This window comes from Mycteria americana, chromosome 2, assembly GCF_035582795.1.
Source record: "Mycteria americana isolate JAX WOST 10 ecotype Jacksonville Zoo and Gardens chromosome 2, USCA_MyAme_1.0, whole genome shotgun sequence".
Taxonomy (NCBI): domain Eukaryota; kingdom Metazoa; phylum Chordata; class Aves; order Ciconiiformes; family Ciconiidae; genus Mycteria; species Mycteria americana.
This window is the reverse complement of record NC_134366.1, coordinates 40039551-40058020: the sequence shown is the minus strand read 5'-3', so window position 1 is coordinate 40058020 and position 18470 is coordinate 40039551. Positions and strand designations below refer to the sequence as shown.

General features: G+C 38.6%; 1 protein-coding gene across 2 annotated transcripts in view; it reads left to right on the top strand.

The window, feature by feature from the left end:
* RFTN1 (raftlin, lipid raft linker 1) overlaps nucleotides 1-18470 on the top strand; it is a 102017-nt gene that overhangs the window by 42220 nt on the left and 41327 nt on the right. For both annotated transcript variants that reach the window (XM_075493105.1, XM_075493104.1), the window contains exon 4: nucleotides 13010-13118. In XM_075493105.1, the coding sequence (XP_075349220.1) occupies nucleotides 13010-13118 (109 nt within the window). The remainder of the gene's footprint in view (nucleotides 1-13009; nucleotides 13119-18470) is intronic.

The window sequence follows — 18470 nt, the reverse complement described above, 5'->3', positions numbered from 1 at the left end:
AGGAAATTATAGCTGAGTTTACTGTGCAAGACTTGATTTTTTTTTTTTTTTTTTTTTTTGGTGGGTTTGAATAGGCTTAACATGTTCTTCATGTTTACAATTCATCTGCAGTTTGGCAGACGACTCGGGAGAATAACAAGTTGAAATATGCTCTGTATTTTGGGATGTGTTGTCATGAGAGGCAAACAAACAAGCCCTATGCCTGACAATTTGTGAGAATGATCCCATTGGTACCCTTTAAGAATTTATTAGATTAAATTAAGACAGAAGAATGTTTGCTTAGAAAAGGCATATTTTGTATTTAGATGGTTACAGTTAATGCAATTAAAAATTTGAGAACTGTAGTACTAATGCATACTTCTTAAATTTATCTAGACTTTAGGCCCTTCTTTGCTCTAAACAATACAAGTTCTTTTAATTTTTCAATCAGTGCAAACTCTTTAAATAAAAAGATGACTCCTGCTTTGTTCAGTCTTTTAAAATGTATTAATATTTTACATAATCAAAGTCTGAAGATGAATAAATGAACAGGAATACTGTTCTTTTATGTTTTAATCTGATTTTTAAAAAAATCAGTAGAATGTGCTGTTAAGTAGTCCAGAAGGAAATTAAAATCTGAGTACTTAAAACATTTTTTTTTTGTGTGTGTGATTTTAATGATTTAAAACATAATTTAACATTTTCTGACCATCCACAACTCTTCAGCTACCTGTGTTGTTGCAGCTGTTCTGCGCAGTTTTCCTACATTAGTTGCATTCCTCAGTCTGCCCCTTTTTACAGTGACCTGTACTGAAAGCTAGGGGATAATTAAACCTCATTTGCTGATCCTAGTCCCTCTCTTTGTGCTGATACTTGAAGGAAAGGATGTAACTTTTTTAGTCACCTCTTTAAAGTAAAACCACCATTCAATTTGCTACAGCCTGGTAATCAATTGGTAGCAATTACAAACAGGGTCGAACTTCAGTCTGACACCTAAGGAAAAAGTTTTGTGTTTCATTACCAAATATATGTAGGCAGTAGGTGTCGCAGACAGTTCTAGCTTCTAGAATAACTCTCAATTTACCTTGACTTGCTTTTAGTTATATTAATACAGAACTTCATGCTGGCTTGCCTGATATTATTGTTTAAAGGGTTTCCAGTTTTATGGTCAAAACATAAAATGTTTGGCTGAACAGTGGACTTCTTGAGTACTATTGGGCTGAGCTTGCCTGGTTTTGGGCCCTTGCTTTCCCTGCCTACAAAATACCCTGCTGCAAATAATGAGAGTATTTACATGCATGAGTTTGCAATGTTAAGTAAGTGCTTAAGCACTTCTGCTGGATTGGGGACCAATGGTTCAGCATCTTCCAGGACTGAGCTGTGAAGACACGTCAGGGAAAAGCAGCGTCCTGCTCGGCAGAGCAACATGGTCTTCAAGCCAGAGCACTCAGTGTGTTGCTGCTGTCTTGTACCGTATCCAGTAGTTTACATCTGTGCAGAATGATTGCGAAAGAGTACAAAATCTTAATTGCCTACTCACTCACTTGGGTGCCAGTGTTTCACACACTTCAGACAGCTGTAAATGACTGTACAAAATTGAAGACAGTAGAGAGTCTTGAACCAATTATATTTCCTTTTACATTCACACTCCATTTCTTTGCATTCCCTTATCTGTCATTTCTGACTGCCTAGGGAAGCGGAAGAGACTTGGTGCAGTGGGAAAAAACAGACAAGTACCAGAAAGGGAAATGACATCAGTTTGGTGTTTCATGTAGTTTAAATGTTCCTGAGTTTGGGTGAGAGTATGGGAGAAGCTGCTTCCGTAGTGTGTGGGTGCAACAAATGTTTTCATTGCCAAGCGCAATGAAGAGGTATGGGTGTTGCACAGATTTCAGATGACCATGGCCTGCATAGAGACCACCTGTATTTGAACCGTGAGTTTATCCCATTCCACTAACAGCTGGGGAGAAAAACATATGCGACAGTAGGGAAAAAAAGACATACTGTTAATTTTTAAATTAACCTTTCTCATTACACTGCTGATAGAGTAAATGATACTTTTTTCACTGAGGACTACCAGGTCTCTGGCATCCGTAGGCTGTCTCTGTATAAAACAGTTGAACTCTTGGGTAGAAATTAAGGTCTGCTTAGGATATTTGTTGATCAGATGAGCGTTTATTTCTGTTGTAAGATTTTAGGAGTATAAGTAGTCCAGCTACACTTGTAGGATCACTAGTAACATCATTTATGCTCTGAAGTACAAAGTGGTCCCCTGCTTTGTTCTGTAACAGTGGTGCCAGGTATTCATGGGGAGCCAAGGAGTCATAAAAAGCTCTGTATCTTGGTGTGGGGCCCACCCTTGGGCTTCCCGACACTTTCTGCAAAACACCTGAGGCCGTAGCTCCTTTCTTACTGCAGGTGTTTCACCATGGATGGCTCCAACACTATACGCTTCATCTGTCAGTTGTCTGGCAGATACCAGGTGTGGTTTTTCACCTTGCTATTTTTGTTGCCTGAATGGAACAAAAATGAAATTGTATTAGTGCCTTTTTGGTACAGTAATGTCAATTCTGTATACACAGAGACAGCACTGAACACTTGAATTAGTCTTTAATCAGTGTTGCACCTTTATATGTCAGGTTTGTGTTTTAAAACGAATACTGTTGACTCACATTTTGAGGACTTGGTTTTGTAGCACTGCCTCTCCGAAGGTAGGAAGAGGCTATACTAGCTGCAGCAGATGATGTGCATCAGGAACTACATGCTGCTGCTGTCACTGAGATTTGCAGTGCCTTAATTTGTTCAAGAATAAAATGGAAAAGGTAGTGCTTAGACATGTTATGCATTAAAACTCACGGCAAAAGTACCTATTAGTGTTATTCCTCCTATTTTGCCATTGTCCTGGAGTTTTAAAATACTCAGTGTGAATTTGCAATGTCATTGTACATTTAAGGTGCCTTTTAAAGTCACTACGATAGTTTTGTGTTTAATCTGGTGTACTGGTATCTCTGTGGCTTCATTATCTTAGCTATCTAATAATTTCTGGTAAATAAGGAAGTAGGAGTCATTCCTGCTCTAGGACATTTGAGGAAATGTGTTCCAAACATATATGGAAGCTGTAAACGTTGAAAAACAAGATTTGTCCCTTGGAAATGTTAGGGAGAATATGAAAGTAAAGGACAGATTTATTTTTTTTAAATCAACAATACAATTGTTTGCACTGCAAAAAAGTCATATTCAATTAAAGAAATGAAGTAAATACAGGAGTGTTGAATTCTTTAGAGGCATGAATTGGGCATGAAGATAGTCTACCAAATAGCTGAAGGACTCTGCCATTGCTCTCATTAAATTTAATATAATAAATTTAAATATTTCTGTAGCACCTAATTGCATTGTGCACACTAACCAGTTGATTGGGAGTGATTTGGAAGTCGAATAGAATAGAGTCGGATAAAGGAATAATAACTTCAATGCGCCTGTGAATACTTACTCTCTCTCTTTCTCTCTCTAAATTTCAGTGGACTTCTTAATTAAAAAGCAGTTGACTGTTTTACTGTCTGTGCTGAGTTCTGAAGTACTTGGGTTTCTTGGAGAAGGCATGTCATAAAATATGTAAAGAAAAATCTTCAAGCCCAGGTTTTTGCAGGTTTTTTTGCTGAATGTAGGGAAGGCTCCAGGTGTGAAGTGTAGCCCCTGGCCTGCTGGTTCACGTTGATTCACGCTTGAGAAAAGTTGATTCACACTGATTTACACTTGAAGACAAGAATCTCAGGAAAAGGGATATATGGTGGTACCCTGGAAAGCATGAACGTGTGACAGCATATCTTTCCTAGAAGAAGGGACAGGGGAAGGTCTGTGCCTTTGGGAGGTTCTGGCGAACCAAGATAAGGAGAGTAACATGTATGTTGCTTACGTTCCCCTGAGGAACAGAGATCGTTAGTTCTTCTTATGTGTAACAACCTTTCTCTCTTGGCCCTTTTATTTCCATACTCGCTAGTTTTTAATATAATAATCCCTGTTTAGGTGTCTTGTGCGCATTACTATTTCGGACAGCTTGTGGCTGTTGCAGATAACCTGGTCCTTGCAAACAAACTGCCAAGTCAGCCCCTGAACAAAATTGTAACAAAACAGTAGCACAAAGCTGCTTTAATTTATTCCCAGGTCCCTCTAGTGTGACACCCCTGTCTGGTGTCTTAAAGTTTCAAAACTCAATGTCAATTAAAATGTTTTCATTTCCCTTTCTAAATACCATGCACCAGAAAGCAAGTTCCATTCTCTTCCACTAGGAAAGATACGTGGTCCAGGCTCATAAACTGTCTGCTTTACAATAATTTTGATGTGTTTGCAGATGCTCCATTTCACCACAGTAGAGTGAAGCAGGGGATATAAATTGAATTCCAGAGACGTCTTTCTCTCCGTTGTTCCATCTATGTTCTAGGACATACCCTTCTACAGGTTTTGCCTCCAATCAATAAAGCAATCAGCAGGGAAACATTGCCATGCAGAAGTAGACTAAGTAGTATAATTTAAGAATAATTTTTTTAGAGTAGACGTCCATGTTTACCTCAACTTTGCAGATGTTTTCCCTTTCTGTAAAATAATGAGGTGTCAGGTGTTCCAGTGATTCACTTGATGAGATGATTCTGATTCTATTTCTATAATTTCCCTATCTCCATTAATCCTGATGAAATGCAAACTTTCATCACTTGGCCAAAAATAATTCTATTTATCTGCAAAGGAATTTGGTGGACTGAGTTCAAAAGTTTAATAGTAAAACAGGATTTTTACAGTTTCTTTTTTTTGCTGGTATGCAACATTAATTCCAAGTGATTTCAATTAATGGCATCTTCTGAGATATAGCTAAATTTTTGTGTCCTCTGTGTCATTTAAAGTCTAGATTTACAGAAAATGTAGAAAATGGATTTATAGAAAGTCTGGATTTGTAGAAAATGTAAAGTAGCATCATGTAAATGCAAAAGATTGAAATGGCTTAAACATGCAACATGAAATTACTTAAAACAGTAGTTGTTGTGTTGTTTCTTTGATCTATGCTTGCACTTCAGTTGTCAGTGTCCACTTGGTATTTGCTTAATTATGTTGACTGAAGAGGAAGTCCTGATTTTTCACTCTTTTTCCAGTCATACTAAACTCCCCTTTTAATAGTAGTGAACAGCCCTTCCCATGAAAGAAAGGAAAACTGTATTATACCAAGGAACTGATGAAGTATGAAAAGACATAATTATGTTGGGAAGAAGCAGCAGCCCCTGGAAGCGTTATGCTTTGTGAAGTCTTGATTTGGTCCTCTGGCATTTGGATTTGCGCATTTGCCTTCCGAAGGCAAAGGAAAATGTTTCTAAAAACATCCAGACAATTCATCAAATTTCTGATTCTTAGCTGTTTGAGACACCTTCTAGCTCCAAAAAGCTTTTCTTCTCTTCATGTTTTTTTGATAGGCACTTGAAACAGGGAGTTCTTGCTCTGACTTTGTGTAGAATTCAGTGGAGAGAGCCTTGAGCCATGACTAGTGCCTCTGCCTGGCAAGCCTGTCTTTGAGTTTTTGTCGATATTTCTTAATTTTCCATGTGAAAATTTTTCATGCCACATTTGACCTTCAGTGGCACATCATTGTCTAAAACATGCACAGTGGTCTCAAGCTTTCTTGGAGCGTGCACTCTGACACATCAGCTGTGTTCCCCACTCTGATGTCATTTGCAAACTTGACATGAGCATACCTTGTCCCCTCCTCCGTGTCATTGATGAAGATGTTAAACATGACAGGTCCCAGGTTGCAGACCCCTGGGTGGGGACTCCATTTGTCACTGGCCTCCAGACAGGGCGTTACATTAACCATGGAACTGGTTTTTATTCATCTGGTTTTCCAGACGGTAGTACCCTAACTTGCATACAAGAATAGCGTGGGAGACAGTGCCAAACCTCTTGCTAAAATTGCCATCAATGACCGCCACTGCCCTCCTTCCACTCGTCCACAAATCCCCTCATTTAAACATCAGAGACAATCAGGTTGGTCAAGTATGATTTACCCTTGCTACATCCATGCTGACTATTCCCAACCTTCTCCTCCTTCATGGGCCCTAAACGTGCTACAAAAGATCGCTGCAGAGATATAGGAACTCCAGTTGAAGACGTTTCACAATGATACAGTCTGACAAAAAATATCAGTGATCTCCTCCAGTGCTTCTGTGCTTGCTTGAGTTCTTGAAAGTAGATACTTTGCATTGGTACAATATATTTTTAATTTAAATATAAATGCATGTGTGCGTGTATGTGTATCTATTTGGTTTTCATGTAGGATTTAGGCTTGAAGATGGCAAATGTCTGACCTTGCCTTCATGAGCATTAGGATCAAACATGTTTTGTGTGCAAATGCAGTGTGTGTTGTTGCTCTCAGCAGGCTGATTTCAGCTTGCTGAAAAAATAATATTTATTCCATACCCAAGAGTCAACAGATATCTTCCTTTAGCTCAAGGGACAATGGCTTGTGTTTTTAAAGCTTGTTATTTGTTTCAAGTTCAAAGAAATACATATTTCCTCACAACAACTTTTAACATTGACCCAAAATAAATGTTCTTTCATCTGTATTCTCAAAATTATAAACACTGCACATTAAAGATGCCTATGTATCCATACATGCCTGAACTTTTCTCAAGAAACTATATGCTGTCATTAAAAAAAGTTTATAAATTTTACTAACAAATAATATCTATTCCAGTGATATGGTTTCCTATATAAGAGAATTCCAAGTAAAGAAAATGCCTAGGTAATAAAGTTAAAACAGTGTCACATGGGTTAGAGTTGAGGTTGTTATGATACAATATACCTGCTTTTATTTTTATTAAAAATGGTGTGTTTGTTGGGTGGGCATCATAAAACCTATGGGTTTTTAATTGTGCCTTCTTGGTTTTCAGATACTCTAGTTTTGCTAGATTTTTAACCTGGAATTATACAGATACCAACTGCTCATGTTAATCACCTTGATGTGGTTTTATTTTTTTGTAATGTAGATCAGTTTGTTATAAATGTACAGTTATATTTTGAACTGTGGAGATATTCCTATGTAGTAGAAAATCTCAAAACTGCACTTGTATTCCTAGCATCATCTTAATCGAATAGTCATTTTAGAGTGTCTGCGCAGCTTGCAAGTGTGCTTTCAGCTTTCCGATTTCACGGGCGTGGAGAATTTCAGGAAGATTAGAACCAAATATTGGCTCCCTCATTTCCTTCTTGTATCTGAAAAGGATTGGAAATCCAGTTTGTTACAGACACCAAGTTGTCAGCTTTAACAGTTACCGTGTAAGTTACTGGTGCTCTACAGCTGGTAATGGTTTATCTACCATGAAATGGTGCTTAACTGCAAACAGCTGTACAGGAAATGACAACCTACTGAAACAACCATCGTAAAATATTTTTGGCCAGTGAACTTCCAATTATAAGTGAAAATCTTATTTATTCTATGTATTTTCTTCTTCTTTAATGGCACTAGAGGTCCTATTTAGGATTCAAGATGCCACTCTTTTTAAGTCTGTGGTCCTCAGCCTTCTACATATCAGTAACACTTGAGGGTACCCTCTGCCCCCAGCCCAACAGGCCTGCAAATGCCCTCCCTCTGCACAGCACCAGGTAGACTGAAATTCCCTCTCAGCACTTTGCCACACCCTGGTTAAGGTTGTCTGTGGTGGTCACTGAGGGTACCTACAGTGACAGAAAAATCCTTCTTTGAGAAAATTGGTAAAGATAAACAAACAATGAGATATATAACAAAGGAAGAAAAACAAATGAAAGCCCAGGATGCATACACAGTTTCAAAGACACAGTGAAATTTTCTGTCAGTCTCCACGATTAACCAGTGGTTATCCTTGCCTGGGGTGGTGGGCAGGAGACTGCCCTTCCCCACTGCAGGCGAAGCGATGGCATTGTTCACACTGTCCACTGCCCCTTCTGTTCCCTCTCGGGTATCACAAAATGCATTATAGCGAGTGCAGGGTGTTGTAATGAGTCGGGGTGTACCAGCTTTTCGGGTTCATCTAAGCTTCCAAGAAGGGTGCAGCCTTACTGTATCCAGGTGTGCTTCTTTCAGGGCTGGGCCATTTTTAATTAACCCAGGGATTTTTTTTATTAGAGGAACAAAGGTAATAAAAAACCCTGGAATGTTTGCAGACAATGAAGGGAGGAACATTCAGTTTTCCAACCTAGGAGGAAGAAGAGGAAGAAATTGCTGACTGTACATCCAGAAGAAAAGGAAGATCTTTCAAACTGTTGGGGCTTACACATTTTTTTGACTAAACTGCTCTCAGCATTTCTCTTTCTCTTACTCTTTCTGTTGAGAAATATTTTATGATGGGAGAGTGGAAATTAACTTTACATAAAATTATTGCTTTAATTTTAAAATATTTTATATGTTGGACTCCCAGTAACTTCCTGTGCTATACATCTGATAAGAGACTCCAGCATATGGATTCTTGGGTTATTTCTCAAACGACTGACATCAGTCCTTCTTCAGAAGAGAACAGGGGAACGCAAGTGCAGGGACAAGACTGAAGTCAAGAGCCCTGAGCTCTGCTTTTGACTTTTCCTCTGACTTCTGTGTTCTTGATTGATGTGCGTATTTTGGGGATCCTAATTCATAGTCTCTAGTGAAAGTGGTCCTAAAAGTAGTCCCATTAAATGAATAAAACCAAAAATATAATAATTTCTGTTCAGGATAGAATTTAAGTGTACCTATATTTAGCTACTTCTCTACGGCTATACTAATAATATTCAAAGAGTTTAATGAGAGACTTTTATGATGTTTATGAAATACTTTGCGATTCATTTATGAAAACCATTGTTTATTGTATAGAGGCTGGAAATAATTTCTTGCCCACCTGGATTTGCTCAGAAAATTATTTTTGCAGTCTGTGAAATCCACATCTATTTATTATTTTCACGTGAAAAGCTATGGCTTTTGTTTTGTTTGTTTGTTTTTGCAGAGTAATAGGCTTTTAAATGTTTCCTAAAAAGGTGAAAACTACCAGTATAGACAAAGACTTGCCTTTAACATGTATGGACATATTTTACTTGAAGGCATGGAAAAATACTTTTGGTAATATAAAGTACTTCTGTTGGAAGATTTTAACTAAAGATTTTATGGCCTTTAGTAGGATCTGCTACGCCTGTTCTGTAAAATAATGTTCCTAACAGTGTGCGATGGTATTTGATGCAATTTCTTTCATGAGCTCTAGTGCAGAGGTAGCTCTGAGACTCTTGGAGGAAGAATTCACTGTCTCCTGTTTGCTTAAATATTTACAAGCAGCAAGTGTATTTCAAAGTAAGTGCTTGTTAAAGGTGGAAAAATAAACAGGTCATTTTAAGCAGTTGCAGTAAGAATAAGAATCACTATATTTTTATGGATATAATCTGTATCTCAGATAACTTGTACTCCTTTTAAAGAAGCTGGAAGTAGGTCTTCCAAAAACTGCACAAAATCAGAGTCCAGGGAGCTGTTGAGGGGGAGGAAAGGAATTAGGAGAGAGTGGTTCAAGGGTGAACTTCCCTCTTCCTTATACCTGTGTATAAACCTCACCAATATAGGTTGAAAAGTTTGTTTTTACAGAGCGCCAGTGGGTTTAAACATGAAAATGCAGTGTTTCTTGTTCTTTTGGAGCTAGCAAGGTTTTATGTTTGTCACAGCAAGTCTTTACAGCAGTGCCACAGTTTGCGTGGAGACCTGAATACTATGTGAAGAACAGGCTTTGGTGAAAGAGTGGGCACAGGAAGGATTGTGCCTCTATGTTTGTCCCATTTTAATCCTGTTCCTGGGCCTCATGTTAAATCATAGGATCATAAAATAGTTTGGGTTGGAAGGGACCTTTAAAGGTCATCTAGTCCAACCCCCCTTGCAATGAGCAGGGACATCTTCAACTAGATCAGGTTGATCAGAGCCCCGCCCAACCTCACCTTGAGTGTTTCCAGGGATGGGGCATCTACCACCTCTCTGGGCAGCCTGTTCCAGTGTTTCACCACCCCCACTGTAAAAAATTTCTTCCTTGTATCTAGTCTAAATGTACCCTCTTTTAGTTTAAAACCATTACCCCTTGTCCTATCGCAACAGGCCCTGCTAAAATGTTTGTCCCCATCTTTCTTATAAGCCCCCTTTAAGTACTGAAAGGCTGCAAGAAGGTCTGCCTTCTCTTCTCCAGGCTGAACAACCCCAACTCTTTCAGCCTTTCTTCACAGGACAGGTGTTCTGTCCCTTTGATCATTTTTGTGGCCCTCTTCTGGACCTGCTCCAGCAGCTCCATGTCTTTCTTGTGCTGAGGACTCCAGAGCTGGACATAGGTGGGGTCTTACCACAGCAGAGCAGAGGGGCAGAATCACCTCCCTCGACCTGCTGGCCATGCTTCTTTTGATGCAGCCCAGGATACGGTTGGCCTTCTGGGCTGCGAGCGCACATTGCCGGCTCATGTCCAGCTTTTCATCCAGCAGTACCCCCAAGTCCTTCTCTGCAGGGCTGCTCTCAATCCCTTCATCCCCCAGCCTGTATCGATACCAGGGGTTGTCCTGACACAGGTGTAGGACCCTGCACTTGGCCTTATTGAACCTCATGAGGTTCACACAGGCCCACTTCTCCAGCTTGTCCAGGTGCCTCTGGATGGCATACCATCCCTCAGGTGTGTCAACCGCACCACTCAGCTTGGTGTCATCTGCATGTAAATAAGCATGGATAGTGTTGCACATACTTCATTTTGGGGATTTGGTATCTTAACTTTGAATTTGAGCTGTATTATTTCAAAGTCTCAAGACTGGGAGTATGGCTTCCTCAGCCAGGCTGGAAGGGGGTTGTGGTGAGCGTGGTAGGTTGTCCTGGCAAGGGAAGTGTTTGGTATTCACGTTTGTAGAGGCTTGGTGTTGTCCCCCAGAAAATGGGATTGGTTATCTAAAAAGGGCTTGGTTCCTTGCTCCCCATTCCTACTTGTGGTTTGTTATTATACAACAAATGAATCCCTGGAGAATTGTGTTTGCTGTTTGATGTTGTATGGACTTAGCATTGCAATATCAAGTGGCAGTTTTGATGGTTTATTGATTGCTAGAGCATTAGAGAGCCCTAGCTCATACTTATTTCTCTCTGGAACATGGCTAGATAACATCAGGGCTACATTTCCAGTTAGTCATATTCAGATTTTAGAAAAAAATGTAGGTATAACAATACGTACTCTAGCAGCAAGGCTTTCTTAAGTTTATTTTTATGTTCTTGAATTCATTGAGTTCATCTGTGGTGGAAAATCTGCACAGAATAGATTATCTTATCTAGGACTTTATCTAGAGGAGCAAAAATGGTTGTCTGCAGTTCACGTGTTGTCCCTCACAAAATGATTTTTTTTTTTTCCCTCAACAAAGTTGTTCTTTGCTGCTTAAATTAATTTCTGTACACCTGTTACAGAGGAGTAGTGGTGGAAAACTTTTAGTCCCCCAATAATGATTTCTGTAAATCCTATAAAGAAGTTTGGAGAGTTTCCATGGACACCAGTGTTTTGTTAAAATTTTTGTCCAGAGTCAAGAGCAGAATAGGACCACAAGTTATGAGAAGAACCTAGAAAGTAGGGGGAAAACAAGCAGGGAAAGGGCTCCAGTGTTCCCAAACCGTAGTTTGGTACCACCTGTCCCACATATAAGTGAGATAGGATAAATGAAGTGAGAGTATAGCCTGTATGAAAGTGGGAGGATCAAGTACAAAACATAATGTCATGTGATGCTTCAGAAAATTTCTGCAGTATTGCCTAGGAAACACACTGCCAGTTTGCAGTCAGCAGCCTACGCATCCCATGGCTCCGAGTAACTGTTAGCATCTCGGGAAAGCCCCTGAGACCATCTGTAGCTGAAGCGTGTTTTACGTGTCACACAATCTCAGTCCCCAGAACAGGGCTTTTACACAGACTTGCTTTTGCAAGCATGGCAAGCCTGCAAAGCCCTTGTTTTGTTGTTTTGCTGCTTCCTCAGCACTCTCAGTTCAAACTTCTGCACCTTTCTTCCTGTCCTGTAGGTACCCAGTGCATCAAGTGACTGCTGGCTAGGGTTAGTTCTTTACTTCAAACTAGATCTTTTGATTCTCTGTATGGGATGTTCAGATAATTACTTTGCTACTAATCCAAAGAATTATAGGCTAGCTTTTACTTTTGTACATTCCTTCATGTGTTTTCCTAAAGAACTGATAAAACAAATGATTCTCTAGATTTCCTCTACTGATCAGGCGTATCAGTTTCCTTTCATGGGAGTCTGGAGGAGATGAAAACTGCCTTCAGCAGCACTGCTTTGCAGTGCACGCCTACGGACTCTTTCTCAAGATCATTCAGGATAACTTCCAAACTTTCCCTTGGCATATTTGACTGATACCATGTTTCCACAGCACTGATTTGTTCAGCAATGTATATGGCAGATGCCATACGCTTTGAATTATTTTAGGAGTTAGTGTCTTCTGAAAGAGAAGGGATTTCACCCATAGCTTTACATTTCTCAACAACAAAGCATAAGGTAAGACTGAAGGATAGACTACTTTGATTAGCCCCGGATTTTTAAATGTTGACTTTGAACAGTGGTAGGTAAGAGAAGGGATTCCTTTAATTACTGTCCATGAAACACTCCCTACGTCAGGCTGCCCTGTGGGGCCCAGAACATCTGTCAGCCCATTGCATTAGAACCTGTTTTCTGCATATTCTGAGTAACATCACCTGTGCATCTCCTTGGCATTGGCCATAGATGCCAGGCTGACAAAGTGTTTCTTGGACAGATAAAGCAATTTGGAAGTCCCTGGGGCATTCCACCATCCGCAGTCATTGGTGTGATTTCATTCCATAGCAAGTAGGTGAGATGCTGTAGCTGCCACTTGTCAGAACTGTGTTGAACTCAATGGAGTGACTGTGCTGGAACCGAAGTTTTGTGTGCAGGTTAGCTCTGCATAGGAAATACTTATAAAGGGGATGTGTGGGTATCCAGTATTAAGAACAGAAACTGATTTGTTTTTTTTCTGTCTCCCTAGGTCTCCAAAAGGTGATGGCCATAGTGAAGGATATGTCTTGGAGGTAGAGTGCTGCTCCTCTTTAAACCAGCTTTCAGACAAAAAGGAGATACCTGATTTTATTAAGAAAGTGAGTAAAAAAAAAAAAAAAGGCAAAACCCAAAACACAGTATGCTTTTATTTGCACTATAATTACTGCTTCTAGTTCTGTCAGTCTGACAATAGGAATATGTGTACATTTTGTGCAGTTGAAACACTGCACTAGAACTTGATGTTTTGTAATTTTAAGTATCTGAAGGGAAATTATACTTATTGAGAGAAACAAGTTTGATCATATTATTATGAGAAAATTATTTCTAGTATCACAGGAGGGTGACCTCTCACAGATGATATCAACTAAGTTACCAATGTAGAAGACAGTCCTACAATGGTGTAAACATAAGTTGAAATAATATATATAATTTCCATTTTAGTGTCAAAATATTCTGTTGGATAGTACTGTAGCTAAAAGGCCTATTAACTCCCGGAATCCCCCAGTTTAATTTAAGTTTTGTTTCAGTATCACATGATGTTAGCAGTTAGAGATAGTACTGGTAACCTAAATCCCTTTGTCACAGAATAGTGTTGCTTTCAATAAACTTTTATATGTACTGGGGAATTTGAAAAGAACCCTGCAATTCTTTATTTGTTGCCTGCTTTTTAAAATTATTTTTGATGCTGTAATATTCTGCCAGATTGGAAATTAGCAGGTTATGTCCATTTTAGTGAAGACAGATTCATTGTGCATGTTTCGAATTTTGCAGCATCTGTTGTGTCCTATTGCATGTTATAAAAACTAGCATTAAATACTATGTTTACTTAGCCACATGCTGTAAGAATAGTGTGAGTAGGCATACTCCCCTAGCTTTAATCCATCTTGCAGTGATAACAGTTAAGAAAATTTTGTAGAACAAATTTCAGCACAGGCTGTATGAGCTTGATAAGGACTCAGCTTGACAGACTGCACTCATGTTCAATCTTTCCTTTTTACTATGAATTGTAAAAACTGGATTAAAAACAATGCAGCTATGACTATCTGATCATCGTCATCATACTTAAAGATATATAGATTTTGGTATCAGAACAAACTGAAGTTTTCTGAACGCTTACTAATATTCAAAAGTTTGAGTCCGAATTTTGTTTCAGGGTTTATTGTGTTATTGTACTTCTATTCTGATGCTATCTTGGATTATTTCAATATAGTCACACTTAGGCAAAACTGGTGTAGTTCTTGTGTATCAGTTTCAACATGTTTGATTTTCTTCTTCAGTTCTTCAAGTCAGAGTAGAAATATAGGCTTATCTGTCACAACCGGTAGCAAAATTTTATGTCATTGTAGCAGAGAATTTCTTTGCATTTGTAACTTCAGAGAGTATGGCTAACATGAAACCAAAATGACAATCCAGGAGTCAGTTTATTTCCATAAATATCCAATTCTGAGACTCTTTAGGATGTTTTTCTAGACATGGAAATATTTCTGTTGGTAGAAGCCATTTGATTATGGGGTTATGAAGATGCCTTTTTGAAATATAATAATTTAAATTTTAATAGCTAAAATGTATATTTACTGTTTCTCTGTAGGCTGAGTATGTCGCTCATCCTCAGAAGTTATTTGATGTAGAGAAATTTGAAGTTCTTTGAAGCTGTTGCTGTCAAGCGCGTGCTGTGTCGCTGTCTATATCTGATTAAACACATTGTGAAAGTCTCAACACTTTTATGTAAATCTAACTCAGGAAACAGGATTTGTTTGGGAGTAGGAATTAATTGTCATATTAACTAATTTGTCTAAGCAACAAAAATGTCCATTGCTTTTAAGGGCATATAAAATAGATGTTTACAAACAAAATAAATGAAAAATAAAGGATGTTCTTCAAAGAAAGTAGTAACAAAAAGCTGTTAGAGAGGGCAATTGCTTGCTTTCAAAAAAGAACAACCTATAATTCTTCTCAAACTGTGGAATACAATTGAAGTTAATAGAGTGTTGTAATTGAATAGACAAATCCTTGATCACAGAGCTTTTTGTAACAGAGGCTTTTAGCACAGGTTTACCACCTTACTGCATTGCAAATTACTATATTTAAAAAAAAAAAGATACCAAATAGAGTAGCTGTATTTTCAAAACAAAATAACAAGTCAAAATTTTCTCCAACTGTGAATTTACTAGAAAAAATTCCTCCACCGTGAGAAAACTAATTTTATTAATTTTATTATGCACTGCTGAGCGAGTATTGTTTACATGGAGTTTGAACAAGGATGCCATTTTAATAACTTCTTTTCTCAATTGACTTTTTGTTGCATTGAATATGTATGTCATATTGAATATTAACGGCTTGCTCCTGGCAAACACAAAACAATTTTGCAACGGCATACAGCATAGGTGATATCTTTTTTCTTCTTCTATAACTCCATAGAAATGTTTAAGAGTAATGAAGTAGAAACAAGGAAGTTATTTCACCTGGAGAATGCTTCTCACTCACTGAAACAAAGTGCCTCAGTACTATATTGACTATAAAACATTTAAGAAACACCATAGAAGACTCTCTGGTCAAACCTGTGTTGCGTTGCTGAGGTCCTTCTGCACTTTGGGACTCTGTCCCAATTCTCTACTCTCTTCTGTACATTTTGCCACCACTGTGGTTTCCGACCACGGTAAGAGCCATGGAAGACAGCAGATAGTTAAGCGTTGGGAACATAATGTTGCATGGGATACATTCTTCCTGTACCCTAAAATCATGTTGACATCACCATGTTCTGTTTGTTCTTTCATATCAATGTGGATCTAGTGCAGCTCAACATGTCCTAAAGAGCTCAAACAGTCCCATGGTGTCTTTGTCATGTAATTCCTGGGCAATGAAAGAAGTAACTTAACTGTTGAATATGTACTTTACTGCTGTATTGGTATTAGCACTCCTGTCTTTAGCTCTCAGGCAAAACAGAGATTAAAGATTTGCTCATCTGCTTTTTAATGAGCAAAGCTAACTTCTGAATTTCTGATCACTGTGGCTCAGATCATTCTGAAGGTGTTGCAAGTCAGAGTTGTTACTTCTAAGATACCGTATTTTGTAATACTTTGACTTGTGTCTCATGTAAAATAGGATAGCCTTTAATTACTTCCTTAGTTGCTCTTTATTTCTGTGTTATCCTGTTATCATTTTTTTCATCTGAGAGTGTTCTCCTGCATCTGCTGAGACAAGTAAGGGAAGCTGACATCCCGAGAAAAGAGTTATTTTGGATACGCAGTCATATATGAATGCCAAATGACCTTTGTTTTCCAGACCAATCCGAGTTACATGCTCTAGAAGAACTCTAACAGGCAGAAGGTTTTACTCCTGTGTTCACATCTTTGCGGTGTTGGTGAAAGGTTAGGAAATGGAGGATAGTTTCTGAACCACTTCTGCCCAGTTCTGGCTTTTTAAAATTTAGGAAGCACATCTTTGTATCCTTGGTTGCCTGCTTAATGCTCTGTCAGAAGGAAATTCTTGTATGTTAACTTTTTTTCAGTATGACTCCATTGCACAGTTCGTATTTCTTGTCCCTGTGGACTCATTATCCTTCCCTAGGGAAGTATGATAAGCATGGAAAAGTGTGGTTTAAAAATGCTGCAGCTTAACTGAAATCCAAATGCAGGCATCTTCCTTTTGCGTTTTTTACTAGACAAGGACCTCTCCTTGCTGGTCTGGCCTTACTTGACTCAGAAATGAGGCTAATTTCTTCCAACAAACCTAAGGCTGTACAGATGAATAATTGGTTTTTGTGTTTTCAGAAGTGGACCAGTTCAGCTTGGAACACGACTGCCACCTTGAAACACCTATGTAATGCTTATCTTGCGACGAAATCTGCCATATTTGACAGTGTCAAATCTGCCCATTGCTGTTCCCTCTGTTCATAGTCTTGGTGACTTCAGTGAGCATACAAATGCCATCACCAGCACTAGCTCAAAAGCTGCCAGTAACATGTCACTCCCTTAAGTGGTCCTCTGAACAACTTCTGTAGTCCAAAGTACCCAAGAAATAATCTTGACTCCTGCAGATGTAGTGACTTTGCCCGTAAGTTTGTTGACATTTATTTTCTAGTAATAGCATTTCTGGGTAAAGGAAGTGATGGTACCTCTCAGACTTAAGCAATTGGGACCCCAGGGAGGAATATGCCAACAAAACACATGGCAAGGACGCTGCCATCCAAGTACTTGTTCTAGAGTTGGCATCTGAAACAGTGACCACCAGTTCTCCCTAGTACAAAGGCAAGTTGCACAGGGAATTGGACTATTTTGAAAGAAAGGCCATACAATACTAACACTTGTATGAAGACGTACTACACGTCCTACATTGCTGAAAGGATCTACCGTATTTGAGCCCTCTTGCCAGTTTTACGGAATATATGGTATCAACTGGTATTTACTGGAGTTTTTCTAAATGTCTTTTAGAAAAGAAAATGTTATCAGGAATAGAACTGGCATGAGGAATTAGTATGTTTCAAGTGTTAGTTTATGCACTGGAAATTAATACATATTACTACCAACAAGTTTAAACTGTAGTTGAACTTAGTGTACTCCTGAAAGATGAGACATTTCTCGGAGGGGTTCGATCCTCCTGCCTGTTATGTGCCGTTGCTTCTTTGGAGGGAGCGGCAGGCAGGCTGAGTGGTCGGGTAAGGAACTGCTACACACCCCAAACAACCACAGGTCAGTCTCACTGCATGTTTCTCCATATCAATGTTTTTATCAAACTACTGAGATACTTCTTTTCCTGCTCTCGTGTTTTTTCCCCTCCATTCATCTGTAGCTGTTTTGGTGGTATCAAGATAACTGCTATCTTAGTTCATGCACATTGTTTTCTGGAGAGTCATCTGTGTTATGGCTTTAATTGGTGAAGAATTTTTGTATTAGTATTGCTGTTAAAAAACAGGTTGTTTCTCCAGCTTGTTTTAAGTTGCTAGGTAGAAGCAGGGTTGGAGTATTTAGAAGAACTTTTGTCTCTTCTATCAAATAAAAACTGAGTGCCTATATGAATTCTCAAGAGCTTTTAAATCTTTTCCATAGATGTTCCCAGTCAAGGGAGTGATTCAGACCAGATTTGGCTCTTCACTTATTTCCTACATATTTACTCACATCAGATGAACATTTGTCTTGTATGATCAAAACAAGGGACTTCACATATCCATATAGTGTGTGAAAGCAATATTAAATGATTTTGAACTCTCGACTTCTGAGTTTTAAAACTCTCTTCAGCATCTAACTATGAAACGGCAAGGAGATGTGGAAGATGAGAAATGTGTCATAGGACAAATTTGTCCATAATAATATGCACTTTTTATATATATAATTATTTGTGTTTGTAACAGTATGACAAGCAAATGAGAAGACAAAAGTCTGCAATTTCCTAGAAAAAATGAATGTGAAAATTACTAATCTTGTAATTTTTTTTTACTTTTATTTGTAATTGCT